Source organism: Bubalus kerabau, chromosome 9, assembly GCF_029407905.1.
Source record: "Bubalus kerabau isolate K-KA32 ecotype Philippines breed swamp buffalo chromosome 9, PCC_UOA_SB_1v2, whole genome shotgun sequence".
Taxonomy (NCBI): Eukaryota; Metazoa; Chordata; class Mammalia; order Artiodactyla; family Bovidae; genus Bubalus; species Bubalus kerabau.
This window is the reverse complement of record NC_073632.1, coordinates 94935541-94957681: the sequence shown is the minus strand read 5'-3', so window position 1 is coordinate 94957681 and position 22141 is coordinate 94935541. Positions and strand designations below refer to the sequence as shown.

General features: G+C 39.2%; 1 protein-coding gene across 5 annotated transcripts in view; it reads left to right on the top strand.

Annotated features, from left to right (window-relative positions):
* Positions 1–1221: 1221 nt before the first annotated feature.
* KATNA1 (katanin catalytic subunit A1) overlaps positions 1222–22141 on the top strand; it is a 34500-nt gene continuing 13580 nt past the window's right edge. Inside the window, exons 1-5 of one of the 5 annotated variants that reach the window (XM_055535923.1) lie at positions 1222–1527; positions 8990–9062; positions 9401–9575; positions 11532–11689; positions 18972–19152. In XM_055535923.1, the coding sequence (XP_055391898.1) occupies positions 9414–9575; positions 11532–11689; positions 18972–19152 (501 nt within the window). In that variant the 5' untranslated portion in view covers positions 1222–1527; positions 8990–9062; positions 9401–9413. Of the gene's footprint in view, positions 1528–7586; positions 7665–8989; positions 9150–9400; positions 9576–11531; positions 11690–18971; positions 19153–22141 lie in introns of all 5 variants that reach the window. The other 4 variants (XM_055535924.1, XM_055535926.1, XM_055535925.1 and 1 more) reach the window with 4 other exon arrangements.

Genomic DNA, 22141 nt, shown 5'->3' with positions numbered 1-22141 from the left:
CCATCACCTGAAAAACACTTCCTCATGCCTTCTGGTAGTCTAAGCTTTCCCCTCATTTCTCCCAGCCCCCAATCCAACCTCTTTCTGTTAATGCCGGCTAGTTTTGCCTGTTGTTGAATTTCATATAAATGAAATCATGTAATATGTATTCATTTTGTGCCCTCTGAGAAGTTTTTAAACTATAAATTGCCTGTATAATTCAACATACCTTTTCACTCAGAAAAAATGAAGTTTAATTCAGTCTAACTAAGGTAATTAATCTGTACCTCATTGAATTATTTTTTCATTTCAAAAAGATACACTGTATTTTCTTATACTAATTATACTTTAACATTACAATAGAGTTTACATGCATCATAGCAAAACTATTCTTTTCTACTTAGTTGAGAATTTTACAAGACTTTAAGCTTCATGAAACATCCTATTTTGTTGATCATGTATATACTCAATGCCTACAGTGCCGCCTGGCACGTAAGTACTCGATTAATAAACTTCTGTGGGCTGAACCGATGTATTTCCCTTGAATTGCCTTTATATAAGTCTGTGTTAAATTAGGGGATTTAAAATCAGTATGTTAAATATTTTAAAAAGCAGGGATGCTTTAAAATCATAATTTTAATTACCAAGCTCTTCTAGAGGAAACCGCGTCTTAAGTGCGTCTATTTCACCTTAGGTGAAGAAAAAGCCTGGAGATTAAGGCTGGAGGAAGCCCGTCGACAAGTACTAACTGTCCATTACGTGTATTTCTATACATCGTGGAACATCATAACTGTATTTGTAGTTTGGTTGCATTAAAACATTGACCAAAAAAAGAAAATAAAATTTCACCAGCATTGTGTCCGAATATCTTTGGTCATTCATTCTCTATTGTACAGTATTCATGTCATATCCCTAGAAGCGCCGCAGCCAAATTCTTAGTGTTTGGTTCTAAAACCGGATTTGTCATAAACGAACTGTATGACCTTTGACATTCACCAGTAAAATAGAAACTCTAATCTCCTAACCTCTGAGCAGCGTTATGAAAATCAAATGGGAGGAAAAGTGAGCAAAGAACTTCAGAAAACATCGAAGAACTGGAAGCGGTAGTACTTATTCGACTGATTACCACCCCTCGGCCTGACCTATCCGCAGGGGAGGCGGCTGCCCGGGACTGCGCAGGCGCGCCCGTAGGCCCCGCCCACACAGTCGGTCCCGCCCACATTCTTCGGCCCCGCCCAGCCGGTGCCCGGCGCGCGCACGCCGCCTGGCGTCCTCGCTCCCGGGGCGTCGCCCCGCGTGCGCTGGAGTCACCGAGGCCACCCTTGGCACCGGAAGTGCCCCTGGCGGGTCTGCCTTCAAAGTCTGGGCTACTTGAAGCAGCATCTGGGGCTCGTGACGGTTGGACCAGGCAGTGCTGGGTCCGTGAGCAGACAGCAGGGTGGTTGGGGCGGACAGGGGAGGGCCCTCCTTCTTCGCTGCCCGGAACCCCGCTCGGCTCTCCCCCTCCGCCCGGCAGTGGGCGGTTTCCCGAGAGCCTCTGCGCCGCAGGTGAGTGTCGCGGGGATCCCGGACCCCCGTGATCAGGGCTTGGAGGGACTCAGGAGCCTGTGATGCGATCCCGCTGCGCATTCTGCTTGTGAACCTGCCGGTGCCTGCGCCGAGGTTCTAGGTCCTCGCTGTTGTCGCTGACACCTGTGGCTCGGGTGGCGGTCCTCCTACCTGAGGAATCCTGTCTGGCCGGAGACTTTTGGGGGCCCCTGCCGATCCCATTCTAGGCCTGTGTCGTTAGAGACGTCTCCGGTCGACGAACCTGTTTTTATTTCTTCGCTTTTTTGACACATTCCCCGCCCGAAACCCTCTCCCCTGTGGGGGGAAAAAAAGCAAAAACCTTGACTTTAGGGATTACGTTTTGTTAGGTAGCTGTGATATTGTTAAGGATGTTATTTCGTACCTATTTTGGAGCTGGGCATCCTACAGGAGGCTAACGACTCTTTTTGTTTGTTTCAAGCTGGTACCTTTAGAAAAAGTATCCCTCGAAACTTTGTTTCATATTGTATATTACGTGGTGATAAAGTTAGAGATGGACGTGGATCCTTAATGCCTTGTGGGGGATAGACTCAAGCCCTCATTTACTCAAAAATAATTTTCTCTTTTAAGTACCAAGTGCCATTTTTATATCAGTTACTAACTTCTGATAACACACTGCTGCACCCCTCTCTCTTGCAAGCACTCATGTATGTCTTCGTCTTTGAAATCAGAGCCTTAGGTACTGCTGAGGACATTCTTAATATTTTAGAATGTGTGCGATATATCTTTGCCACATAGTCACAATGCTAGAACGCCAAGGTATCAAGAAAGATTCTTGTGATGTTCATACAGGCCAAAATATCTCAGTGTGCAGTCCTGTTTTCTTTTCCAAAGGAGATGGTTTTTGTAATCAGTGAGTTCTGACACAAAGAAACAGTGGCAAAACTCTTTGTATTAACACTTGTATTAATACAAGTATTAACTTGTGATTTGTTTCATGCCTTAAAAAAAAAATAAAGAAGTAGTGCCAATCAACGTGTTTTTTTAATTCATGTTTTCCTTTACTTATTTTTCTTTCAATGCCAGTCAACTTTCCAACATTCTTAGACTATGAAAAGCTATATAAAGGTCCTTTATGGCATTATTCAAGTTGCTTTTACATTTTAAAGATTCAGTGCTAGATCCATAGTCTACAATGGATTCTGCATCTTATTTTGAAACTGGAATCACAGTTCTGACAAATACTAAGGATTAGAGAAGCTTCTAGAATTTACTGTGTTAACAACAATGTTGAATTTTGGTTTACAACAATGGTTTGGGCTTGTTTGCTTTTTAGCTGCTTGACTGGTTTAAAAGATAGTGTGTCAAATCAGTATGGTCAATATTGATAACATGCTAAATAGGTTCTGCCTGTGGTGTTTATTGATATGGCTTGAATATGGCTTTTAAGTTACATTTTAATTGTTATATTCACTGATGTGTTTTGTTCGAGGTAAACTGAAAGTTTACCAAGTACATGTATATGTTTTTGTTTCCTTGACCAGGTCTCTCTTGATGCTTTTTTTGTAGTGATAACTTTTTTGTGCTTCTTGAGTATTTATCATATGATGATTATAAAGGTATGAATGTATGCCATGCTATAATTGGTCATTGGTCACTATTTATTATGCTTATTTGTAATCATCAGTGACTGATTGTAAATTAGCATTATGGTTGCTTTCATATTCCAGAGATGAACATTCTGAAAATTGCTTCACAGTGTATTGTCACTGCTGAAGTTACACACACTCAGCTTACTGAAATGTGTGCAGGAAAATGCATAATTGAGCCTCATCTGTTTTTAATTTAGGACATTAGTTTTGCAGGTAAATATTTTTTAACATTGATACTGATTTTTTAGCCTGTGCTTAATAATGTTCTGCGCTTGTTTCCTCCTACTTAGCAAAGAAAAAAAACACTAAGGATAAATAAAATGATATCCCACTAAACTTCAAGGATTTCAAGGTCTGTCTTATTTTTGTATTCAGTGCAATTCCTTGTACCTCAGTATGTGTTCCGTAACATTTCTTGAATGAATGACCTTTGCACATTACAGTAAAAACTGTAGTGAGAGTGGAACCCTGTCTAAGATTCCTTTAAAAATTAAGTGGGCATGGTATCCTGTTTAGGTGTGAAATTGGGAAGGTCCGGTATTTGTTTTGGGCAGAGAACAGAAATCTTAAAACTCAGATATTTGGATCTGTAACCTTTTCAGTCTCTTTGAATGCTTTTTTCCCTAATCCTGGAGGCGTAAAGATCCTTTGTCTCTTGATAGAGATACTACTGAGAAGGAAATGGCAACCCACTCCAGTATTCTGAGAATTCCGTGGACAGAGGAGCCTGGTGGGCTGCTGTCCATGGGGTCGCACAGAGTTGGACACGACTGAAGCAGCTAAGCAGCAGCAGAAGTACTACACAGCATAGCATCAAGTTTGCTATAAATTTTGTTGTAATACTGAGTTTTTAGTGTTTAAAATAATTTGATTCTGTTGTTCAGTTGCTAAGTTGTGTCTGACTCTTTGTGACCCCATGGACTACAGCACGTCAGGCTTCCCTTTCCTTCACTATCTCCCGGAGTTTGCTCAGACTCATGTCTGTTAAGTTGATGATGCCATCCAATCATCTAATCCTCTGTCGACCCTTCTCCTCAGTTCAGTTCAGTTCAGTCTCTCAGTCGTGTCTGACTCTGCAACCTCATGGACTGCAGCATGCCAGGCTTTCCTGTCCATCCCCAACTCCGGGATCCTACCCAAACTCATGTCCATTGCATCGGTGATGCCACCCAGCCATCTCATCCTCTGTCATCCCCTTCTCCCACCTTCACTCTTTCCCAGCATCAGGGTCTTTTCCAGTGAGTCGGTTTTTCTCATCAGGTGGCCAAAGTATTGGAGTGTCAGCTTCAGCATCTCTCCTTCCAATTGATTTCCTTTAGGATTAACTGGTTTGATTTCTGTGCTGTCCTAGGGACTCTCAAGAGTCTTCTCTAACACCACAGTTCAAAAGCCTCAATTCCTCAGGACTTAGCCTTCTTTATGATCCAAAACTCACATTCATACAGGAAGACTGGAAAAACCATAGCTTTGACTATGCAGACTACGGCAAACTAATAACTTTGCTTTTTAATATGCTGTCTAGGTTTGTCATGGCTTTTCTTCCAAGGAGCAAGTGTCTTTTAATTTCATGGCTTCAGTCACAGTTTGCAGTGATATTGGAGCCCAAGAAAATAAAATCTGTCACTGTTTCTACTTTTCCCATCTATTTGGCATGAAGTGAATGGGACCAGATGCCATGATCTTAGTTTTCTGAATGTTGAATTAAAGCCAGCTTTTTCACTCTCCTCTTTCACCCTCATCAGTACACTCTGTTACTTGAATTAAAATTTCACGTTGCATCTTACTTAGGTTAAATGAATGTATTTTGTCATAAACTAAAATAAATACTCAGGACATTTAAGGAAAAGGGTGGTTCTTACAGGATCATATAAAGGAAAAACTTACATTTTTTATCCAGGTAAAGTACGCATAACCTATACTTATGGTTATTTTTCTTTTTAATAATCGCTCTTTAAAAACCAGCAGTGTGTTTTTGAAAATCTCATTTTTATAATTTTATGATTTCATTTTCTATTAATTGAATCAATAGGTAGTGTTTTTAGTTTATTGTGGTTAAAATTTGGTCTGAGGGCTTTTCTTCATATATATTCATTTCTTCAAGTATTGCCAGATACTGTGTCAGGTAGACCCAAATTCTGTCTTCCTGAAGTGTAATTTTGGCAGTGATAAGGATATATTGTTGTTTATTGGCTAAGTCATATTCGACTCTTTGTGCCCCATGGACTGTAGCCTGCCAGGCTCCTCTGTCCATGGGATTTCCCAGGCAAGAATGCTGGTATGGGTTGCCATTTCCTCCTCCAGGGGATCTTTGTGACCCAGAGATCGAACTTGCATCTCCTGCATTGACAGGTGGATAGGATTCTTTACCACTGAGCCACCAGGGCTTCCCAGGTGGCTCAGTGGTAAAGAATTGGCCTGCCAGTGTGGGGTCGGACATGACTGAGAATGCAGGCACTAACTAAGGGTATATATTTGGAAATTGAAGATTCCTGTAAACTTACAATGTTGACATTCATTTGAGAAGAGTGTCTTAGAGATGCTAAAAGAATTGGAAAATTTATTTTTTGTCTGACGTTTAGATTTTGAGTGGTATTTTGATACATTTTCAGTAAACCCATCATTTCTTTGATAACCAAGAATTTTTAGGTCATTTTTAATGTGGCCTTGGGTTGACTTGACATTTGTTTGTTAGGAAATGCCCATTCATTAACTCCTTAGGAATTTTATCTGAGTAGAAAGAAGTATCCATAACACAGAACCTTCAAAGAAGGCCTGGAGTGACTTCTGTGAGTTTTGGGACAGTGAACCCTGGCCCTCAGAAAAACAAAAGATTTTTTTTTTTTAAAGTTGGGGGTGGAGTGGGGTGGGGAGGATGAAAGAGCCAGAGTCTGTTTGCTGTCTGTGCTTATCCAGATCAAGGATGTTCTGCCAGGAGGATGTCTTCTAACAGCTTCTAACAGGCCCCAGCTGTGCTCTTCTTACATTGTTGCCCAGACTGGGTGTCGCTCTAGAGCATATGTAGCTTCAGAGCCAAGCAGTCCCACAGCTGTGGTAGGGATGGGTTGGGGATCAGGGAATATGAGAGAGCTGAGGCTAAGAAACTGGACAAAGGTAAGACATCTTAGTAGTGAGACAAAACCTGGCAGCACTCATTCATTCAGAGATTTCCTGAGTGACTGCTGTGTGAGAGGCTGCGTGGTGCTGGGGATGTATCCATAAAATAACAGAGAGCCATGTCCCTGACCCAGAGCTTTTATTCAGGTGGAATATTATCTGTGTCATGACTCCAGAAAGTCATGGGATTTGTTTTTTTTTTTTTTTTTTTCTTCTGGACTGCAGATGATCAGTCTTGAATTACTTACAGAGTCAGTTCATAGCTGTATTGCTTCATAACAAATTACCCAAAAACTAAATGGCTTAAAGCAGCAAGCATTTATTATCTCACAGTTTCTTTGGTTAGGCTCTGGGCATAATTTAGTTGGGTGCTTCTGATTCAGAGTCTTTCACAGGCTGTAGTCAAGGTACCAGTCAAGGCTGCAGTTATCTCAAGGGTCAGCTTAGGGAAGATCCACTTCCCCGCTCCCTCACGGCATCGTTGGCAGGATTCGGTGTCTCTGGACCATTGGACTGAGGGCCTCAGTTCCTCTGTTGCCCTTGAGCTTCCGTCAGATCTTTGCCTCATGAGGCTATGCATGGTCAACTCGCAGCATGGTAGCTGGGCTTCCTTTGGAGTGGTCCAGCCAGAGAGCAGAAGACTGTGAGCAAGGCAGATGTCACAGTGTAATCTCAGAAATGACACTTCGTTATTTTTGTGTATTCTGTTTGTTACAGCCTCACGTTCAGGGGGAGCTGATTACACAGGGGTATGGACACCTGGAGGGAGAGGTCATTGAGAGCCGTCTTACAGGCTGTTTGTGATTATTGATAGGCATAAGGCACTTATTTTGTTGTAGTTATTTAACCCTAACCCTACCCTTCATCCTCTTTATCCACTCATATTTCCCTATCTTACCCTCCATAGACACTGTAATATATTTATTTTCTTGGATGTGTATGTGTCCTTTGAAAAAGAGTGTTTTATATACCACATATAAACTAGCATATTTTTAAGTCTATAAAATGGTATTGGGGATTTAGACCTTGTTCTGTGTCTAAGTTGTTTTGTTTTGTTTTTTTCACCCAAACCTGTATTTTTTGTTTGTTTTTCGGTGGAGCAGCTTGTGGGATCCTAGTTCCCTGACTAGGGACTGACTCCCCAGGCCCTTGGCAGTAAGTGTCAAGTCCTAACCACTGCAGTGCCAGGAAATTCCCTTAACCCTGTATTTTGATAATATATCCATGTTACTATTTGTAAGTTTTCTTCATTGCTTCTATCTGCTACATAGTATTTGTTAGTGCATGCAACATACTTCCTTATCTTTTCCCTAGCAGGAAATAGACAGATTACCTCCAACTACTGGATATCTCACACAGTTTTGTCATTAACATCCAAAAACAAGTTCGTTGGTGAGTCTCTGTGAAACTTCACCTGGAATATTTATTGAAAAATAGGGTGGCAGCATCATGGGATAGCTGCGTACATAATTTTTCTTAAGTACTACCTGATCGCTCTCCAAAATGATTGTAGGAGTTTATGCCCACAAATTGTATATGAGGGGATGTCTTTTTCCCCAAATTCTTGCCAGTACTAATTTTTTTTTTAATCTAGTAAATGTAAAAGAGGTCTCTCACACTTTATTTGCATTCTTCTATTACTGGTGTCTGTATGTGTTAACCATTTGGGTTTCCCCTTCATAAATTGCCATTTACGTGCTATTCGTTTTTGTATGAAGTTCTTTTGTCCATTAGTGTGAGGAATTATAAGGCGGATTTTCTGATCTTAGGGTATCCTCTCATTCCTGGGATAAACCTTCTTGATCGTGGAGTATATGTGTGTGTGTTGTGCACGTGCATGCGTGTCCTTGTTGATACATTGTTAATTAGCTAATGTTTTATTTAAGATTACCACATCATGGTCTTAAGTGAAATAGGCTCTGTATTGTTCTTAGTTAGTTTTCAAAATTGAGGTGGTGGCTTCCTGGTGGCTCAGCTGGTAAAGAATCCACCTGCAATGCAGGAGACACAGGAGATGTGGGTTGGATCCCTAGGTCAAGAAGATCCTCTGGAGAAGTGAATGGCAACCCGCTCCACTATTGTTGCCTGAAGAATTCCATGAACAGAGGAGCCTGGCGGGCTACAGTCCATGGGGTCACAAAGAGTCAGGCACAACTGAGTGACTAACACTTTCACTTTCTACCTCATAAAAAGTTGACCAGTTTTCCCTTATTTTCTGGACCAATTTTTATGTCATTGAAATTATCTGCTGTCTGGAGGGTAAGTAAAAACCCACGTATGAAAACCCCATATCCATATATTCACATGCTACTAAGTACAAAGACTATGCTTGGTTTTTGCATCTGGAAAGTTTCAGGGAAGGTACAGTTAGCATTTACTGAAGACCTACTCTTTGCCAAGTAGTGTTCTGGCTACTTTAAATAGTCATTTATTCCTCATAGTGCAACTCTTGGAAGTATGGTTACTCAGGAAGTCCCTGGCAGTCCAGTGGTTAGGACTCCACATTTTCACCACTGAGAGCCTAGGTTAAAAACAAAGAAGAAGTAGTAACAATCCCAATTTACAGATTTAAAAACTAAGGCTCAGAAAAGATAAAGGGCTTGACAAAGATGGCAGGATTACAGTTCTACCAAGAGTCTTCTAACATCAAAATGTGTTTTCTCTGTTTCACACTGCTTTCCAAAAAAAGCATCTAACATTCTACATTTGTTCTGCAGATACTCCATAAGACTTGTATTTCATGTACTGAAGTTACCAACTCAGATCTTTTCCTGCTCTCAGAGATTCAAGGTGGACAAGTGCCTTGAGATGAAGGCCCCCTGCCAAGTACCGGGGGACTTTAGAAGGGGGAGGGCTTATTCTGAACTGACAAGTTTGGTAGGTAGACATACTGGGAAAATTGGTACTGATCTGAGTGGGACTTTGACACATAGGTAGGGTTTGACTGTGGGAACTAAGAAATTTCTCTGAAGGAGTGGAAATTATCATAAGCAAATGTACAGACATAGAAAATGTAGTGTGTGTGAAAGCAAGCTTCTTCAGGGATCCTTGGAAAGTATGCTTTTAAAAAACTCTTTGTAGTACTTATTTTTAAAAGACTTAATATGAAATGTTTCTTTCTTTTTTAGCTTGTAATTGAGCATGAGTCTTCTTATGATTAGTGAGAATGTAAAGTTGGCCCGTGAATATGCCTTGCTGGGAAATTACGACTCTGCAATGGTCTATTATCAGGGAGTTCTTGACCAAATGAACAAGTATCTGTACTCAGTCAAAGATACATACCTCCAGCAGAAATGGCAACAGGTAAGACTGGTGACTGCTGTTTGTTTCAGTGGTTTAAAATACTCAGATTTAAATAGATACTGCTTTGCGGCTATGCATAAAGACTGTATAATTTATTATACGGATTTGTATACAGTGTTACTTAAAACAGCGTGTCATATTCACCATCGTCAGTATGATGGCTTCTACTCAATTATTCTAATTTTTGGAATCTAATAGGAATGGTTTTGAAATTTTTTTCTAGATCTCATTTTGACCTGATAAAATTAGAATTGACTTTATTAAGCCATTGTTGAAACTGCAAATGACACCTGAATCTCACATGTTCCGTATTCCCTATAGAACATCATAAATCAGACCATACTTGAATCCCATGTGAGGAATTTTATCCACTGAGGAGCAGTAGAAATTTATGTGCTTGCTAAGTTGCTTCAATTATGTCCGACTCTTTGCGACCCCATGGACTATAGCTCACCAGGCTTCCCTGTCCATGGAATTCTCCAGGCAGGAATACTGGAGTGGGTTGCCATGCCCTCCCCCAGGGGATCTTCCCGACCTAGGGATGGAACCCAAGTCTCCTGCAGCTCCTACATTGCAGGCAGATTCTTTATCACTGAGCCATGAAGGAAGAAATTTATAGGTAGAAACTATAGAACTTACACGTCCAGTTGGATGTGTCATTTATAATAAGGTTCAACAATGTCCCAGGAGAGAAATGTTATAGAAATTAATAGTCTTTTTGAGCTGATCTTCTAGCTAGAATATTACCCTCAAGTTCTGCTAAACTGCCTTTTTAATAATATTCCATATTTGTCCTTAACTTTAACAGAAAAATAGTCTACCCCTTTGAACTTAACCTCTTTCCTTAAATCTGCCTCTTCATATTTTACATTAGAAGGGGAAAATATTTCGTAAAGTGTCTTAAATTTGCCACTGAAAGACTTTTAAGACCTTTTGTTCTTAGGCCAGCAACTTTTACTTAAGAAGTCTAAAGTTTTTTATAAGAATATTTAAATTGGAAATTCCCTAGCTGTCCAGTAGTTAATATTCCACATTTCCACTGTAGGGGACACAAGTTTAATCCCTGTTGTGGGAACCTGCAAGGTACGTGCTATGGCCAAAAATAAATATAAATAAAAGATTGAGTGTGTTTTTTAAAATCTTTATTGAATTTGTTACAACATTGCTTCCGTTTTATGTTTTGATTTTTTGGCCCCAAAGCATGTAGGATCTTAACTCCCCAAACAGGGACTGAACCTGCATTCCTGCACCCCCTGCATTGGAAAGGGAAGTCTTAACCACTGGACCACCGGGGAAATGCCAAGATTAAATGTGTTTTTAAAAAAAAAAAAAAAGGCAGAGAGAAAGAAAGGATATTTAAATCATTTAGTTTTGAAACCAAACATTGCTAGCTTCATTTCTTTCATATGTGTATATATATATATGAAATATATATCATCTTAAAGTTGTCAAGGCAGCTTTTAAGAATATATATATAGGTTGTATGTAAATTGAGCCATTTGTCTTCTGAAGCTTTATTTTTCAACCTGTGGGATGCATTCCATTAGTGAGTTGTGAAATTAGTCAATTCTGATGAGGGTTTTTAAAGTCAGTTAAGTAGCATAAGAACCATCAAAGCACAACTTGCAGAAGTAATATTTTTACCAAACTTTAAAGGTACAGCTAACTTTTAAATTTGTTATGCACTTTGACTTATAATGCACGTCGTTACAAGTCAGTGACAATGGCCTAATTAGCCAGAACACTTAACTCATTTTATCAGAATTAATTTTGTAATTAAAAATAAAGAATTTATGAGCCATTATTAAAATTTCAACAAAACATTTTGGTATGGTTTCCTGGATACCTGATGTCAAAATGGAGGCTTCTAGCATTCTTAATAAATGGCCCAACTTAATTTGGCAGTGATTTATTAGTTATAGAAATTTAAAGAACCATATTCTCCTTTGAAATTAGGTTTGGCAGGAAATAAATGTGGAAGCAAAACACGTTAAGGATATCATGAAAACACTAGAGAGCTTTAAACTAGACAGCACTCCATTAAAAGCCGCACAACACGAGCTTCCAGCGTCTGAGGGAGAAGTCTGGTCCTTGCCCGTACCTGCCGAACGAAGGTAAGTAGAGACCCTTTAAGAAACAAACCGACACAGAACTGGTCCTCATTGGTCCTGTCCAGGAGGAGGACTGAGGGGCTGAGAGACGGGAATGCGCAAGGGTTTGTTTTTTTAAATACCGTTTGTAACTTAAATTGTGTATTGTGTGATTCTGTGACCCATTTCAGTAAATGAAATTTAGGTAGACATATTCTTTTGTGAATGAGCTCAAAGTAGTAGAGATACACCTTATGGAAGGAACATGGGGATGGAGATTGAAATATCTGGACTGTAAGTCTGTCTTTGCCACTATCTGTAGCTTTGGAAAAGCATATAACCATTATAGACCTCAGATTTTGTTACATAAAGTGAGGAAATTAGACTGAAGCAGTGGTTCTCAAAAAGATGTCACAGAACACTGCTGTTTATCAAGCTACACTGCTGCTAAAATTGAAAAGTGGGCTTTTTAGCTAACAGGAAAAAAAGATAAAATGTTCTCAATTATAGGTTTTATTCTGACATTTTTATTTCCAGATTGCTATTACCTGGTGCCAGCAAATGAACAATTAGTGAAAGTTTATATGTACTGAAATGCTCAAAAGAGCCAATTATGCTTAGTTCCACTGCATATTTTTTTTTAACTGACAGGAGTGCAAGTGGATGTCATTTATCTATTTTACTCACACAATAGATTTCCTAGTTTGTATTGTGTGTTTAAATATATTAGTATATAATAGCAGAGAAGGCAATGGCAACCCACTCCAGTACTCTTGCCTGGAAAATCCCAGGGACGGGGGAGCCTGGTGGGTTGCAGTCCACAGAGTTGGACACGACTGAAGCGTCTTAGCAGCAGCAGCAGTGTATAATAGCATTCTACAAAGAACAGTGACTTTCAGTTTCTTTGCCCCTTAACCAGTTTGAGAGCCTTGCATTAAAACATTGCTCAGGTGCTTTTTAGACGTTTAAGATTCTATCATTGCAACTGTTACTCCTTGACTACGTTTTATGACAGGTGCTAGATATTGAGTACTCATGTGGTTCTGAGCACTAATACAGAATACACATGTTATCGTATTTATTTTTCACAATAAGCCTTCCAAATAATTAGTTATGTTTTTTCTGTGTTTCAGGTAAGATAGTTGAGATACAGTGAAGTTAGGTAACTTCCCCATTATCACAAAACTAGTAGCTGGTGGAGTTAAGATTTGAACCCAAATGTGTGTGGTTACAAAGCTAGCACTCTCTGCCATATTGGCCATTCTCAAACTCTAGCATACATAAAGATCTCTTGGGGAACTCATTCAGAATGTGGATTCTGGGGTTTCAGTCCCAGAGAGTCTGGTATAATAGCAGAGGAGCCCAGGAGTGTGCAGGCGATTCTAATCCAAGTGGTTGGTGGATCACACTTTAAAAAGTACCGTACTGAAGTGTTTCTCCTCCAGTTTAGGATTGACTAATGGGCATTGATTATTTTTAGCCACTTTCATTTTTTTCAGCTCCAGATACAAGTACTAATATTCTGTTATTGACGGTGATACCTTCTGAATATTTACTACGTTTTACCCTTACTCTTAAGTACTTTTATATATGTGTGTCTGTGTGTGTGTGTATGTATTCTGTTTTATTTTAGAATTCACTAAAAAAAACCCTCAAAACTACAGCAGTAGGCTCATTAAAGAAAAACTGGAAAATTCATAAAAGTAGAGATGAAACGATACAGTCATCCTAGTGCAACTTCTAGTCCTTTATACATTGTTTATTTTCATGGTTGTAGTTGTGCTATACCCATAATATATAACTTGGTATCATTTTTTTTAATCCTAATAGTAGACAATTGCTATACATTTACTGTGTTGCCAAGTACCATGTCAATTGTTTTACATGTATTATTTAATCCTCAAAACAGACTTAGAAGGTAGGTACTAAACTGTTAGCCCCAATTTCTGATGAGGAAACTTAAGCTTAGATAGGTAAAGTAACTTGCTCTTTATAGTTACCTAAACATAGGTAATTTATAAGCCATCTTAGACCCTATTCTTTGCTGTTTTTAAAGGGTTGTTTGCTGCACTTTTAAGGGTTATAATCTACAATAGTTAACCCCTTTTATCTTATTATAAATAAATTGAAAAATTTTCCACATCTATGTTTACTTTTTCTTAATTTCCAAAGTAGAACTAATAAAAGATGAGTGAAGTTGTGTTTTTATTTTATCTTGCCTATAAATATGTTTTACTCCTGCTTAACTTTCCTTTTATCCCTCCTTCTGGAGAATCATCATTTTCCCCTTGTATCGGTCACTCTGGCTGCCATAACAAAATCCCACAGACTGGGTGACTTAAACAACAGAAACTTATTTCTCACAGTTCTAAAGCTATAGAAAGTCCAAGCTTAAGGTGTGAGCCAGTTTGGTTTCTAGTGAGGAGTCTTCTTGAGTAGCTGACCTCCTCTCTGCGTCCTCACATGGCAGAGGAAGCAGCAAGCTCTCTGGTGTCTCTTCATAAGGACACTAATTCTTAGATCAGGACCCCACCCTTATGACCTTATTTAACTTGAATTACTTCCTTACTCCAAATGATTACACTGGGGTTTAGGAATTCAGCATAATGAGTTTGGGAGGAATACAAAAATTCAGTCTGTAACAACACCATAACCCCTTTCTCAGTTACTGATAAGAACTTTCCAGTGAATAGATGTGCCCAGTGATTATTCAGGTGATTTCAGATTGCCGCAATCTTAACAAGAGGAGGCAGGAGGTTTCTCTCTTTGGGGTAGTAGAAAGTTGTTAAATGAGCTTTTCATCTTGAAAAGTCTATAATGATGAGCTGTAGGGTCCCTCCTTATTGCTTCTGGCTTTCTTCCATATTTTGTTCTGTCTCTGATTTTAAACGCCCTGGATAGCTATTAGCTACAAAGTCCTCCTCTTTGACTTTATTCGCTACATCTTTCTGTTTCTTCCTGTAATTTATTTAACTTGACTTCCTCAGCTGAATATCCCTCAAAACTCTTTATTTTTCTGTTAGTGTTAATCTGTACTCATGCTTGCTGCTGCTTAGTCACTTCAGTCGTGTCCGACTCTGTGCGACCCCATAGACGGCAGCCCACCAGGCTCCGCCGTCCCTGGGATTCTCCAGGCAAGAACACCTGAGTGGGGTTGCCATTTCCTTCTCCAATGCATGAAAGTGAAAAGTGAAAGTGAAGTTGCTCAGTCGTGTCCGACCCTCAGCGACCCCATGGACTGCAGCCTTCCAGGCTCCTCCGTCCATGGGATTTTCCAGGCAAGAGTACTAGAGAGAGCTTATTCTTTCAACTCTGTTGGGGATTGTAACCATGACATCGCCTAAGTTTTAATCCCATTTTAGGAACAGAGTCAGTCAGTCCTGCATTCTCTTCTAGTGCTGTGCACAAACATGTTTGTACAAGGAGGTTCATTGAAGGCTTTCAGAGGAACGATTAAAAATAGTGTAAAGCCATTAGGTATAATTCTTTTAAACCGTCTTTTAAAAGTCAGCCGAAGTCCCTCAAACATCTTCTCATCTCACTGGATAAAACCCAGTTTTCAGCGTGAGCCTCAGTGCCACCCCGTGAGCCCCTGTCCCACCACCTCTGTGGCCTCACTGCTTGCAGTTCTGCCTTCTTGAACAAGTCAGATGCAAGCACCTCAGTTCTCTGCACTCAGCTTTCCTTCAGCTCAGGTGTGTGATGGCTTGTTCTCGCATTTCTTTCAAGTCTCAACTTAAATGTTGCCTCAGAAAGGCCTTCTCTGATCAGCCTGCCTGTATCATTCCATATCCCCTACCTTTATTATATTTTCTTACATGGCACTTAGCATCATCTGATGTACTGTTTATTTCTTCATTGAAACCCCATCTGCCCCCCATACACACTGATGTGTAAACTTGCGAGAGTAAAGGCTTTTATTAAAGTTATTATTTTTTTTTAATTTTTATCTTGAATTTAGAGTAGTGCCTGTCAGTAGTAATAGTTCAGTAAATTATTTCTCGGGTGAATGAATAGCAGTAAGAAGTGGATAAAGGGACTTTCCTGGTGTTCCAGTGATTTGGACTCTGCTTCCACTGTAGGTGGCACAGGTTCGATCCCTGGTCAGGGAATTAAGATTCTGCAAGCCACGTGGTTTGGCCCCCCCCAAAAGTAGATTAAGTGTGGTACATTTTATGTGACTGACTGCCATCTAGCCATTAAAAGTCATGTATGAGGTAATGATAGAGGAAAGGATACTAAAAATGCTTCATGATATAATGAGTAGAGAAAAATATGAGCATTTGTATGTACGTGTGTGTTAGGCACTTAGTCGTGTCCAACTCTTTGTGACCCCATGGGCGGTAGCCCGCCAGGCTCCTCTGTCCATGGGATTCTCAGGTAAGAATACTGGAGTGGGTTGCCATTTCCTCCTCCAGGGAGTATGTATGTGTAATGGTTCCAGTTTTGTTTAAATGAAAGGCAACCATAAGAAAATAAACTAATATGTTAAGTGGTTAACTCTGGATAGTGGGGATACAGGTGACTTTTACCATTTGAGCTACTCAAAAACGATGAAGAATCTGCCTGCGATGCAGGAGACCAGGGTTCTAACCCTGGTTGGGAAATTCCTCTGGAAAAGGGAATGGCAATCCACTCCAGTATTCTCGCCTGGAGAATCCCCATGGACAGAGGATCCTAGCGGGCTCTAGTCCATGGGATCGCAGAGTCAGACACAACTAAGTGACTAACACACACACACACACACACACGTGACTTTTTCAAATTCTTTATTACTGAAATATATTTTAGTGTCTATTTTTTTTAAGGGAAAAAAATATATATTTTAAAACAGTATCCCTACTTGGCTACCCAAGTTTCTAAATTCAAAATTGAACCCCCATCATTCCTTTCACAAAAATCAGTACATTGGTTTGGCTTTATCATCCTCCCAAATTCTCATTTCTCAATATGAAAGAGATCTAGGGGTGTCTTTTTTCACAGTGTGTCTTTTATACTTTTATCATCACTCCGTAAGCTAGGCTCTCATCTTATGCCTTGATAACGCCTCCCTGCTTTTTGTGATTCTTTCATCAGTGTATCTTATTCATTATGAGACTGGTCTTTCTAAAACCTTTTCAGTGACAGTCAGCTAACAGCCAAGCCTCTTGAACTGGTGATATTTAGATCTACTTACTGAACCAGCTTATCTGTTCAGTATCATCTTTTTTGTTTGTTTTTAGTTCATTTTTCATTTATCAAAAAACATTTATTTGTTTGGCTGCGCCGGGTCTTCGTTGTGGTGCGAGGGCTTTCTCTAGCTGAGGCAGGTGGGGGCTACTCTTCGTGGTGGTGAGCGGGCTGCTCTTTGCAGTGGCTTCTCTTGTTGCAGAGCACAGGCTTAGTTGCTCTGTGTCATGTGGAATCTTCTGGGACCAGGAATTGAGCCTGTGTCCCTGCATTGGCAGGCAGATTCTTAACCACTGGGCCACCAGGGAAGCTCCAGTATCGTCCTTTAGTGTTTATCATTGTATCTTTACAGTTTGTCTTTATGACCTTTACGTAGATTAAGCTCATCTTGCTTTCTTGCTTTTCCTCATTCCTTTTCTTATCTGCAGTTGTACCATCTTATTTAGGTCAACTTCTAAATTAGAAGGGTGTTTCCAGATCCAGTTTGCTTTCTGTCTTCAAGAGGCCATTCCCATTGCCACAGCACTAGGTCTCTTTCACATTTTCTGGTATATTTGCCTAGTCTTGTGTATCTTCTTTCTTAACTCTACCTGAGGTATTTGAGTACAGGACTCCCCTACCATTTTTATTGCTCATCTTACCCCAACCAAGTCTAGAAGCAAAATAGTAGGAGCCTAATAAGTATTTGAGAGATCTCAATTCTGCCACAAAAATAAAGGTGAAGTGATCTGCATAAAGGCAAAGCACCATACATGAGTTCTTGTAACTATCCATAGCCAGTGCTTGTATCGGGGTTTTTTAATGGAAAAATGATTCAGATCAGATCAGTCACTCAGTCGTGTCCAACTCTTTGCGACCCCATGAATCGCAGCACGCCAGGCCTCCCTGTCCATCACCAACTCCCAGAGTTCACTCAGACTCACGTCCATCGAGTCAGTGATGCCATCCAGCCCTCTCATCCTCTGTCGTCCCCTTCTCCTCTTGCCCCCAATCCCTCCCAGCATCAGAGTCTTTTCCAATGAGTCAGCTCTTCACATGAGGTCACCAAAGTACTGGAGTTTCAGCTTTAGCATCATTCCTTCCAAAGAAATCCCAGGGCTGATCTCCTTCAGAATGGACTGGTTGGATCTCCTTGCAGTCCAAGGGACTCTCAAGAGTCTTCCCCAACACCACGGCTCAAAAGCATCAATTCTTCGGCGCTCAGCCTTCTTCACAGTCCAACTCTCACATCCATACATGACCACAGGAAAAACCATAGCCTTGACTAGACGGACCTTTGTTGGCAAAGTAATGTCTCTGCTTTTGAATATGCTATCTAGGTTGGTCATAACTTTCCTTCCAAGGAGTAAGCGTCTTTTAATTTCATGGCTGCAGTCACCATCTGCAGTGAGTTTGGAGCCCAGAAAAATAAAGTCTGACACTGTTTCCACTGTTTCCCCATCTGTTTCCCATGAAGTGATGGGACCGGATGCCATGATCTTCATTTTCTGAATGTTGAGCTTTAAGCCAACTTTTTCACTCTCCTCTTTCACCTTCATCAAGAGGCTCTTTAGTTCCTCTTCACTTTCTGCCATAAGGGTGGTGTCATCTGCATATCTGAGGTTATTGATATTTCTCCCGGCAGTCTTGATTCCAGCTTGTGTTTAAAATGATTTAAAAAAATGATTAATGAAAAATGATTAAATTTTATTAATTAAAACATGAGAACTATGATATATTCTAAATAAAATGGTACCAAGCTGTGTGTATGTTAGTACATAAATGTGGTTTCTACACCTTGCTTTGTTCTTTCTCGTTTGATAAAACTCCCTTCTCTGATTATTTTGCTTTCTTTTCATTTTCAAGAATCAAGCTATTTTTTCATTTATCCTTGCTATACAACAGGTGTTTCATTTCAAAAGCGAGGTGATGATCACTTGCCTTCTGTTATTTCTGCCATATAACCATACTGCACCACAGACAGTTATGTCCAGTTTCAGTGCTGGATCTTAGCTTTCAGTGACCTGCAGTTCTATCTTGTGTTCAGTTATTGCCATTGCTTCAAGTCATAGATTGATTTACACACTGTGTGTGTTCATCTATATTTGTACCAACTCCAAGCGTTGATTATGAGTTTCATGGTCTTGTCTTTGATTAGACCATCACCAGGACCTAGAAAGCGCCAGTCTTCTCAGTACAGTGACCCTAAACCGCAGGGTAACCGTCCAAGTACAGCTGTCAGAGTTCACCGTCCATCCACACACAATCTTCACAATGACAGAGGGAAAGCTGTTCGTAGTCGGGAAAAGAAAGAACAGAATAAAGGAAGAGAAGAAAAGGTAAATGTTACTGATTTTTATAAGTTAAAAAGTTATTTCTTAACCTTAAAAGTGAAGACTGTACAAATTTTAATAATTTTTAGGAATTAAATCTGCTTCTGTAATAAAACCATAGTCACATTGCACCTGGGCTAGGATTTTTCCTACTCAGTATTCAACAAATATTTTTGGTTGCTCTTTGTAACTTTCTATCTTGATAATAAAGAAACATATTCTTTACCCATTTTTACCATTTATTAATATTTTACCCTTTTTGCTTTATCATTTACTCTCTGTATACTTGATTTTTCCTGAAGCATTGAGCGTAGGTAAGTTGTAGAAATCATGCCTTTTTACCCTTAAATATTTTAGTGTCAGTTTTCTAAATACTGGGACATTTTTTTCATACAAACACAAAGCAGTGATCAAAAATCATTAATTTTGCATTGATACAGTACCGTTATCTAATCCACAGGCTTTTGTAAAATTTTGCCAGTTACTCTAATAATGTCATTTATAGCTTTTCCCCCAGCCTGCCAGAACCCAATATAGAAGCATATGTTGCATTTGGTTGTCACGTTTCTTTAGCCTCTTTTAATGTGAACATTTCCTCAGCCTTTATCTTTTTTGGCCTTTTTAAAGAGTTATTTTGTAGAATGTTCCTCAGTTTGGGTTCACCTCATGTTTCCTTGTGATTAGATTAAGGTTGTGCGTTCTTGGCAGGAGTGCCACTGAAGTGAAGTTTGGTTCTCCTCAGCGCATCATACAAGGAGGCACACAGGGTGCTTACTGCTCTGTTACTTGTAATAAATTGGATCACTTGGTTAGGGTGGCGTCTGCCAAGTCTCTCCACTATAAAGTTACTCTTTTTCCCTTTATAGTCATTTGTGGGGAGATACTTTTGAGATTATATAAATATCCTGTTTCTCATCAAAATTTTATTTGTTTCAGCATCCAGGAGTTCTTGCCTGAATCATTTACTCCTCTGACAATTGAAAAATCATTTTCTAATGCTATTATCTCTTCTTTAATTAATTGACTTTGAATTGTAAGAAAAAGCTCTATCTCTTCCCCTTTATTTAATTTTATCTGTATGGACTCATGGATTCTTATTTTATTCAATGAATTAAAATTTGTTACTATCTAAAAAAAATAAAATAAAAAAAAATAAATAAAATTTGTTACTATCTTTCTGATGCTTAAATTGTCCAGGATTTGAGGAGCGGGAGACCCTTGAAGCTGGATCTTAAGTCTTTTTAACATGTACTCACCATTCTCTGACAAAATAGTGTGTTCCAGGCTCCTCCTGTATTTACCCTTGTTTCTCCAGGAAACAAGGTTCCTGTTAGTTCCCTGGTTCCTGTTGGTGAGGAATGAGCTTTATAAACCGGGATTTCAGTGCTAGTTAATATTATTTGAGTGCTTACACTCCCTTGCAGTAAGAAGCAGATAGGACTCTAAGAATTTAGTTTCAGTCCTCTCTCTTCCACCTCCCCACTCCCTTGACTGAGGCACATACCTAGCCTATGAAATGGTAAAGCACCGGATCATTTGTTTGGCTCGTTGTACCAAAAGGCCCCTCCACACCACCTGGGCAAAGTAAAAACTGGGTTATAGCAAATGTAAAGTCCCCAGTGCTGTTCTTCTCAACAATCTAACAGTCTATGCTGAGTTAGTCTACTCTTCTAAACAGTCGCTGTACAAGCTGACTTAAGAAAAGGAAATAAGAGCACAGAACCAAGACTCGTCAGAGAAATGTCTCTTCTATAATGGGCAGGTCTGTTGCCCATTATACAAATGACTTTTTTTGGTTACTGTTGAATTTTAAGAGTTTTTTATATATTCTAGAGATTAGTTCTTTGTCAGATATATATTTTGCAGATTTTTTTTAAGTGTGTAGTTTGTCTTTTCATTGTTTTAGCAGGATCTTTCACAAGGCAAATGATTTTAATTTTGGTAAAGTACAGTATTTCCTTTTATAGAATGTATTCTTGTTGTCAAGTTCTTAACTCTTTGCTTATCCCTAGATCGCAATTTTTAAAAATTTTTTCTTATAAGTTTTATAATTTTATGTTTTACATATAAGTCCATGATGTGTTTTGAGTTGATTTTTATGTAAAGTGTGAGGCTTAGGTCAAGGTTCATTTTTTGCCCATACATATTCAGTTGCTCCAACACCATTTGTTGAAAAGGATTTATTATAGCTCAGGGAACTATACTCAGTATCCTGTGATAAATTATAATGGAAAAGAATAAGAAAAAGAATATATATATGTATAACTGAGTCACTAGGCTGTGCAGCAGAAATTAATACATTATAAATAATATATATGTCAATAAAATTTTTATACCATTCTCAAAAATTTGGGGGGAATATTCATGTGGACCTGTTTATGGGCTCTCTATTAGGTTTCATTGAGCTGGCAGTCCACCCAGGTTCAAATAGATGTTTTTGTGTTTCTCTCAGAAGTTTGAGATATCCTGCAGTGTCCTGTGAGTTTGTCATTGTGCCTTGGAGTGCTTTAGCATGCAGCATTGTGGCCCTAATGACTGACATCACAGAGGATGGGAGGAAATCTCTTCTAAGGGCTGAGGTGTCTCTTGGGGGAATATGGGAATAATCAAAAAGTGTTTTTGGAGTATCAGTAGGAACTGAGTAGGTGTTAAAGATTGACCTATTATCTTACCTAAAGAAACCATCTGTCCTTAACCTTATCTCTTCTAAAGCTTTGAGATAAATATACATATCTAATATTCACTAGTGACCACAATTTATCTCAATATTAATTTTTTCTGTTGTCAGTTCATATGCATAATATTTTTGTTTAACACCATTGTCATACTTTTTACATAAAAATAAAAATTCAGTATGAAACTCTGATGTTGATGTAGAATGATGACTTAACAGTCTTTGATTCTGTCCTTATTACTTGTACTGTTACATTAACTTTTATAAAAATGTCACTTGAGTCCAGTCTTTCTTTCTGATTCATAGAAATGAAATACAGTG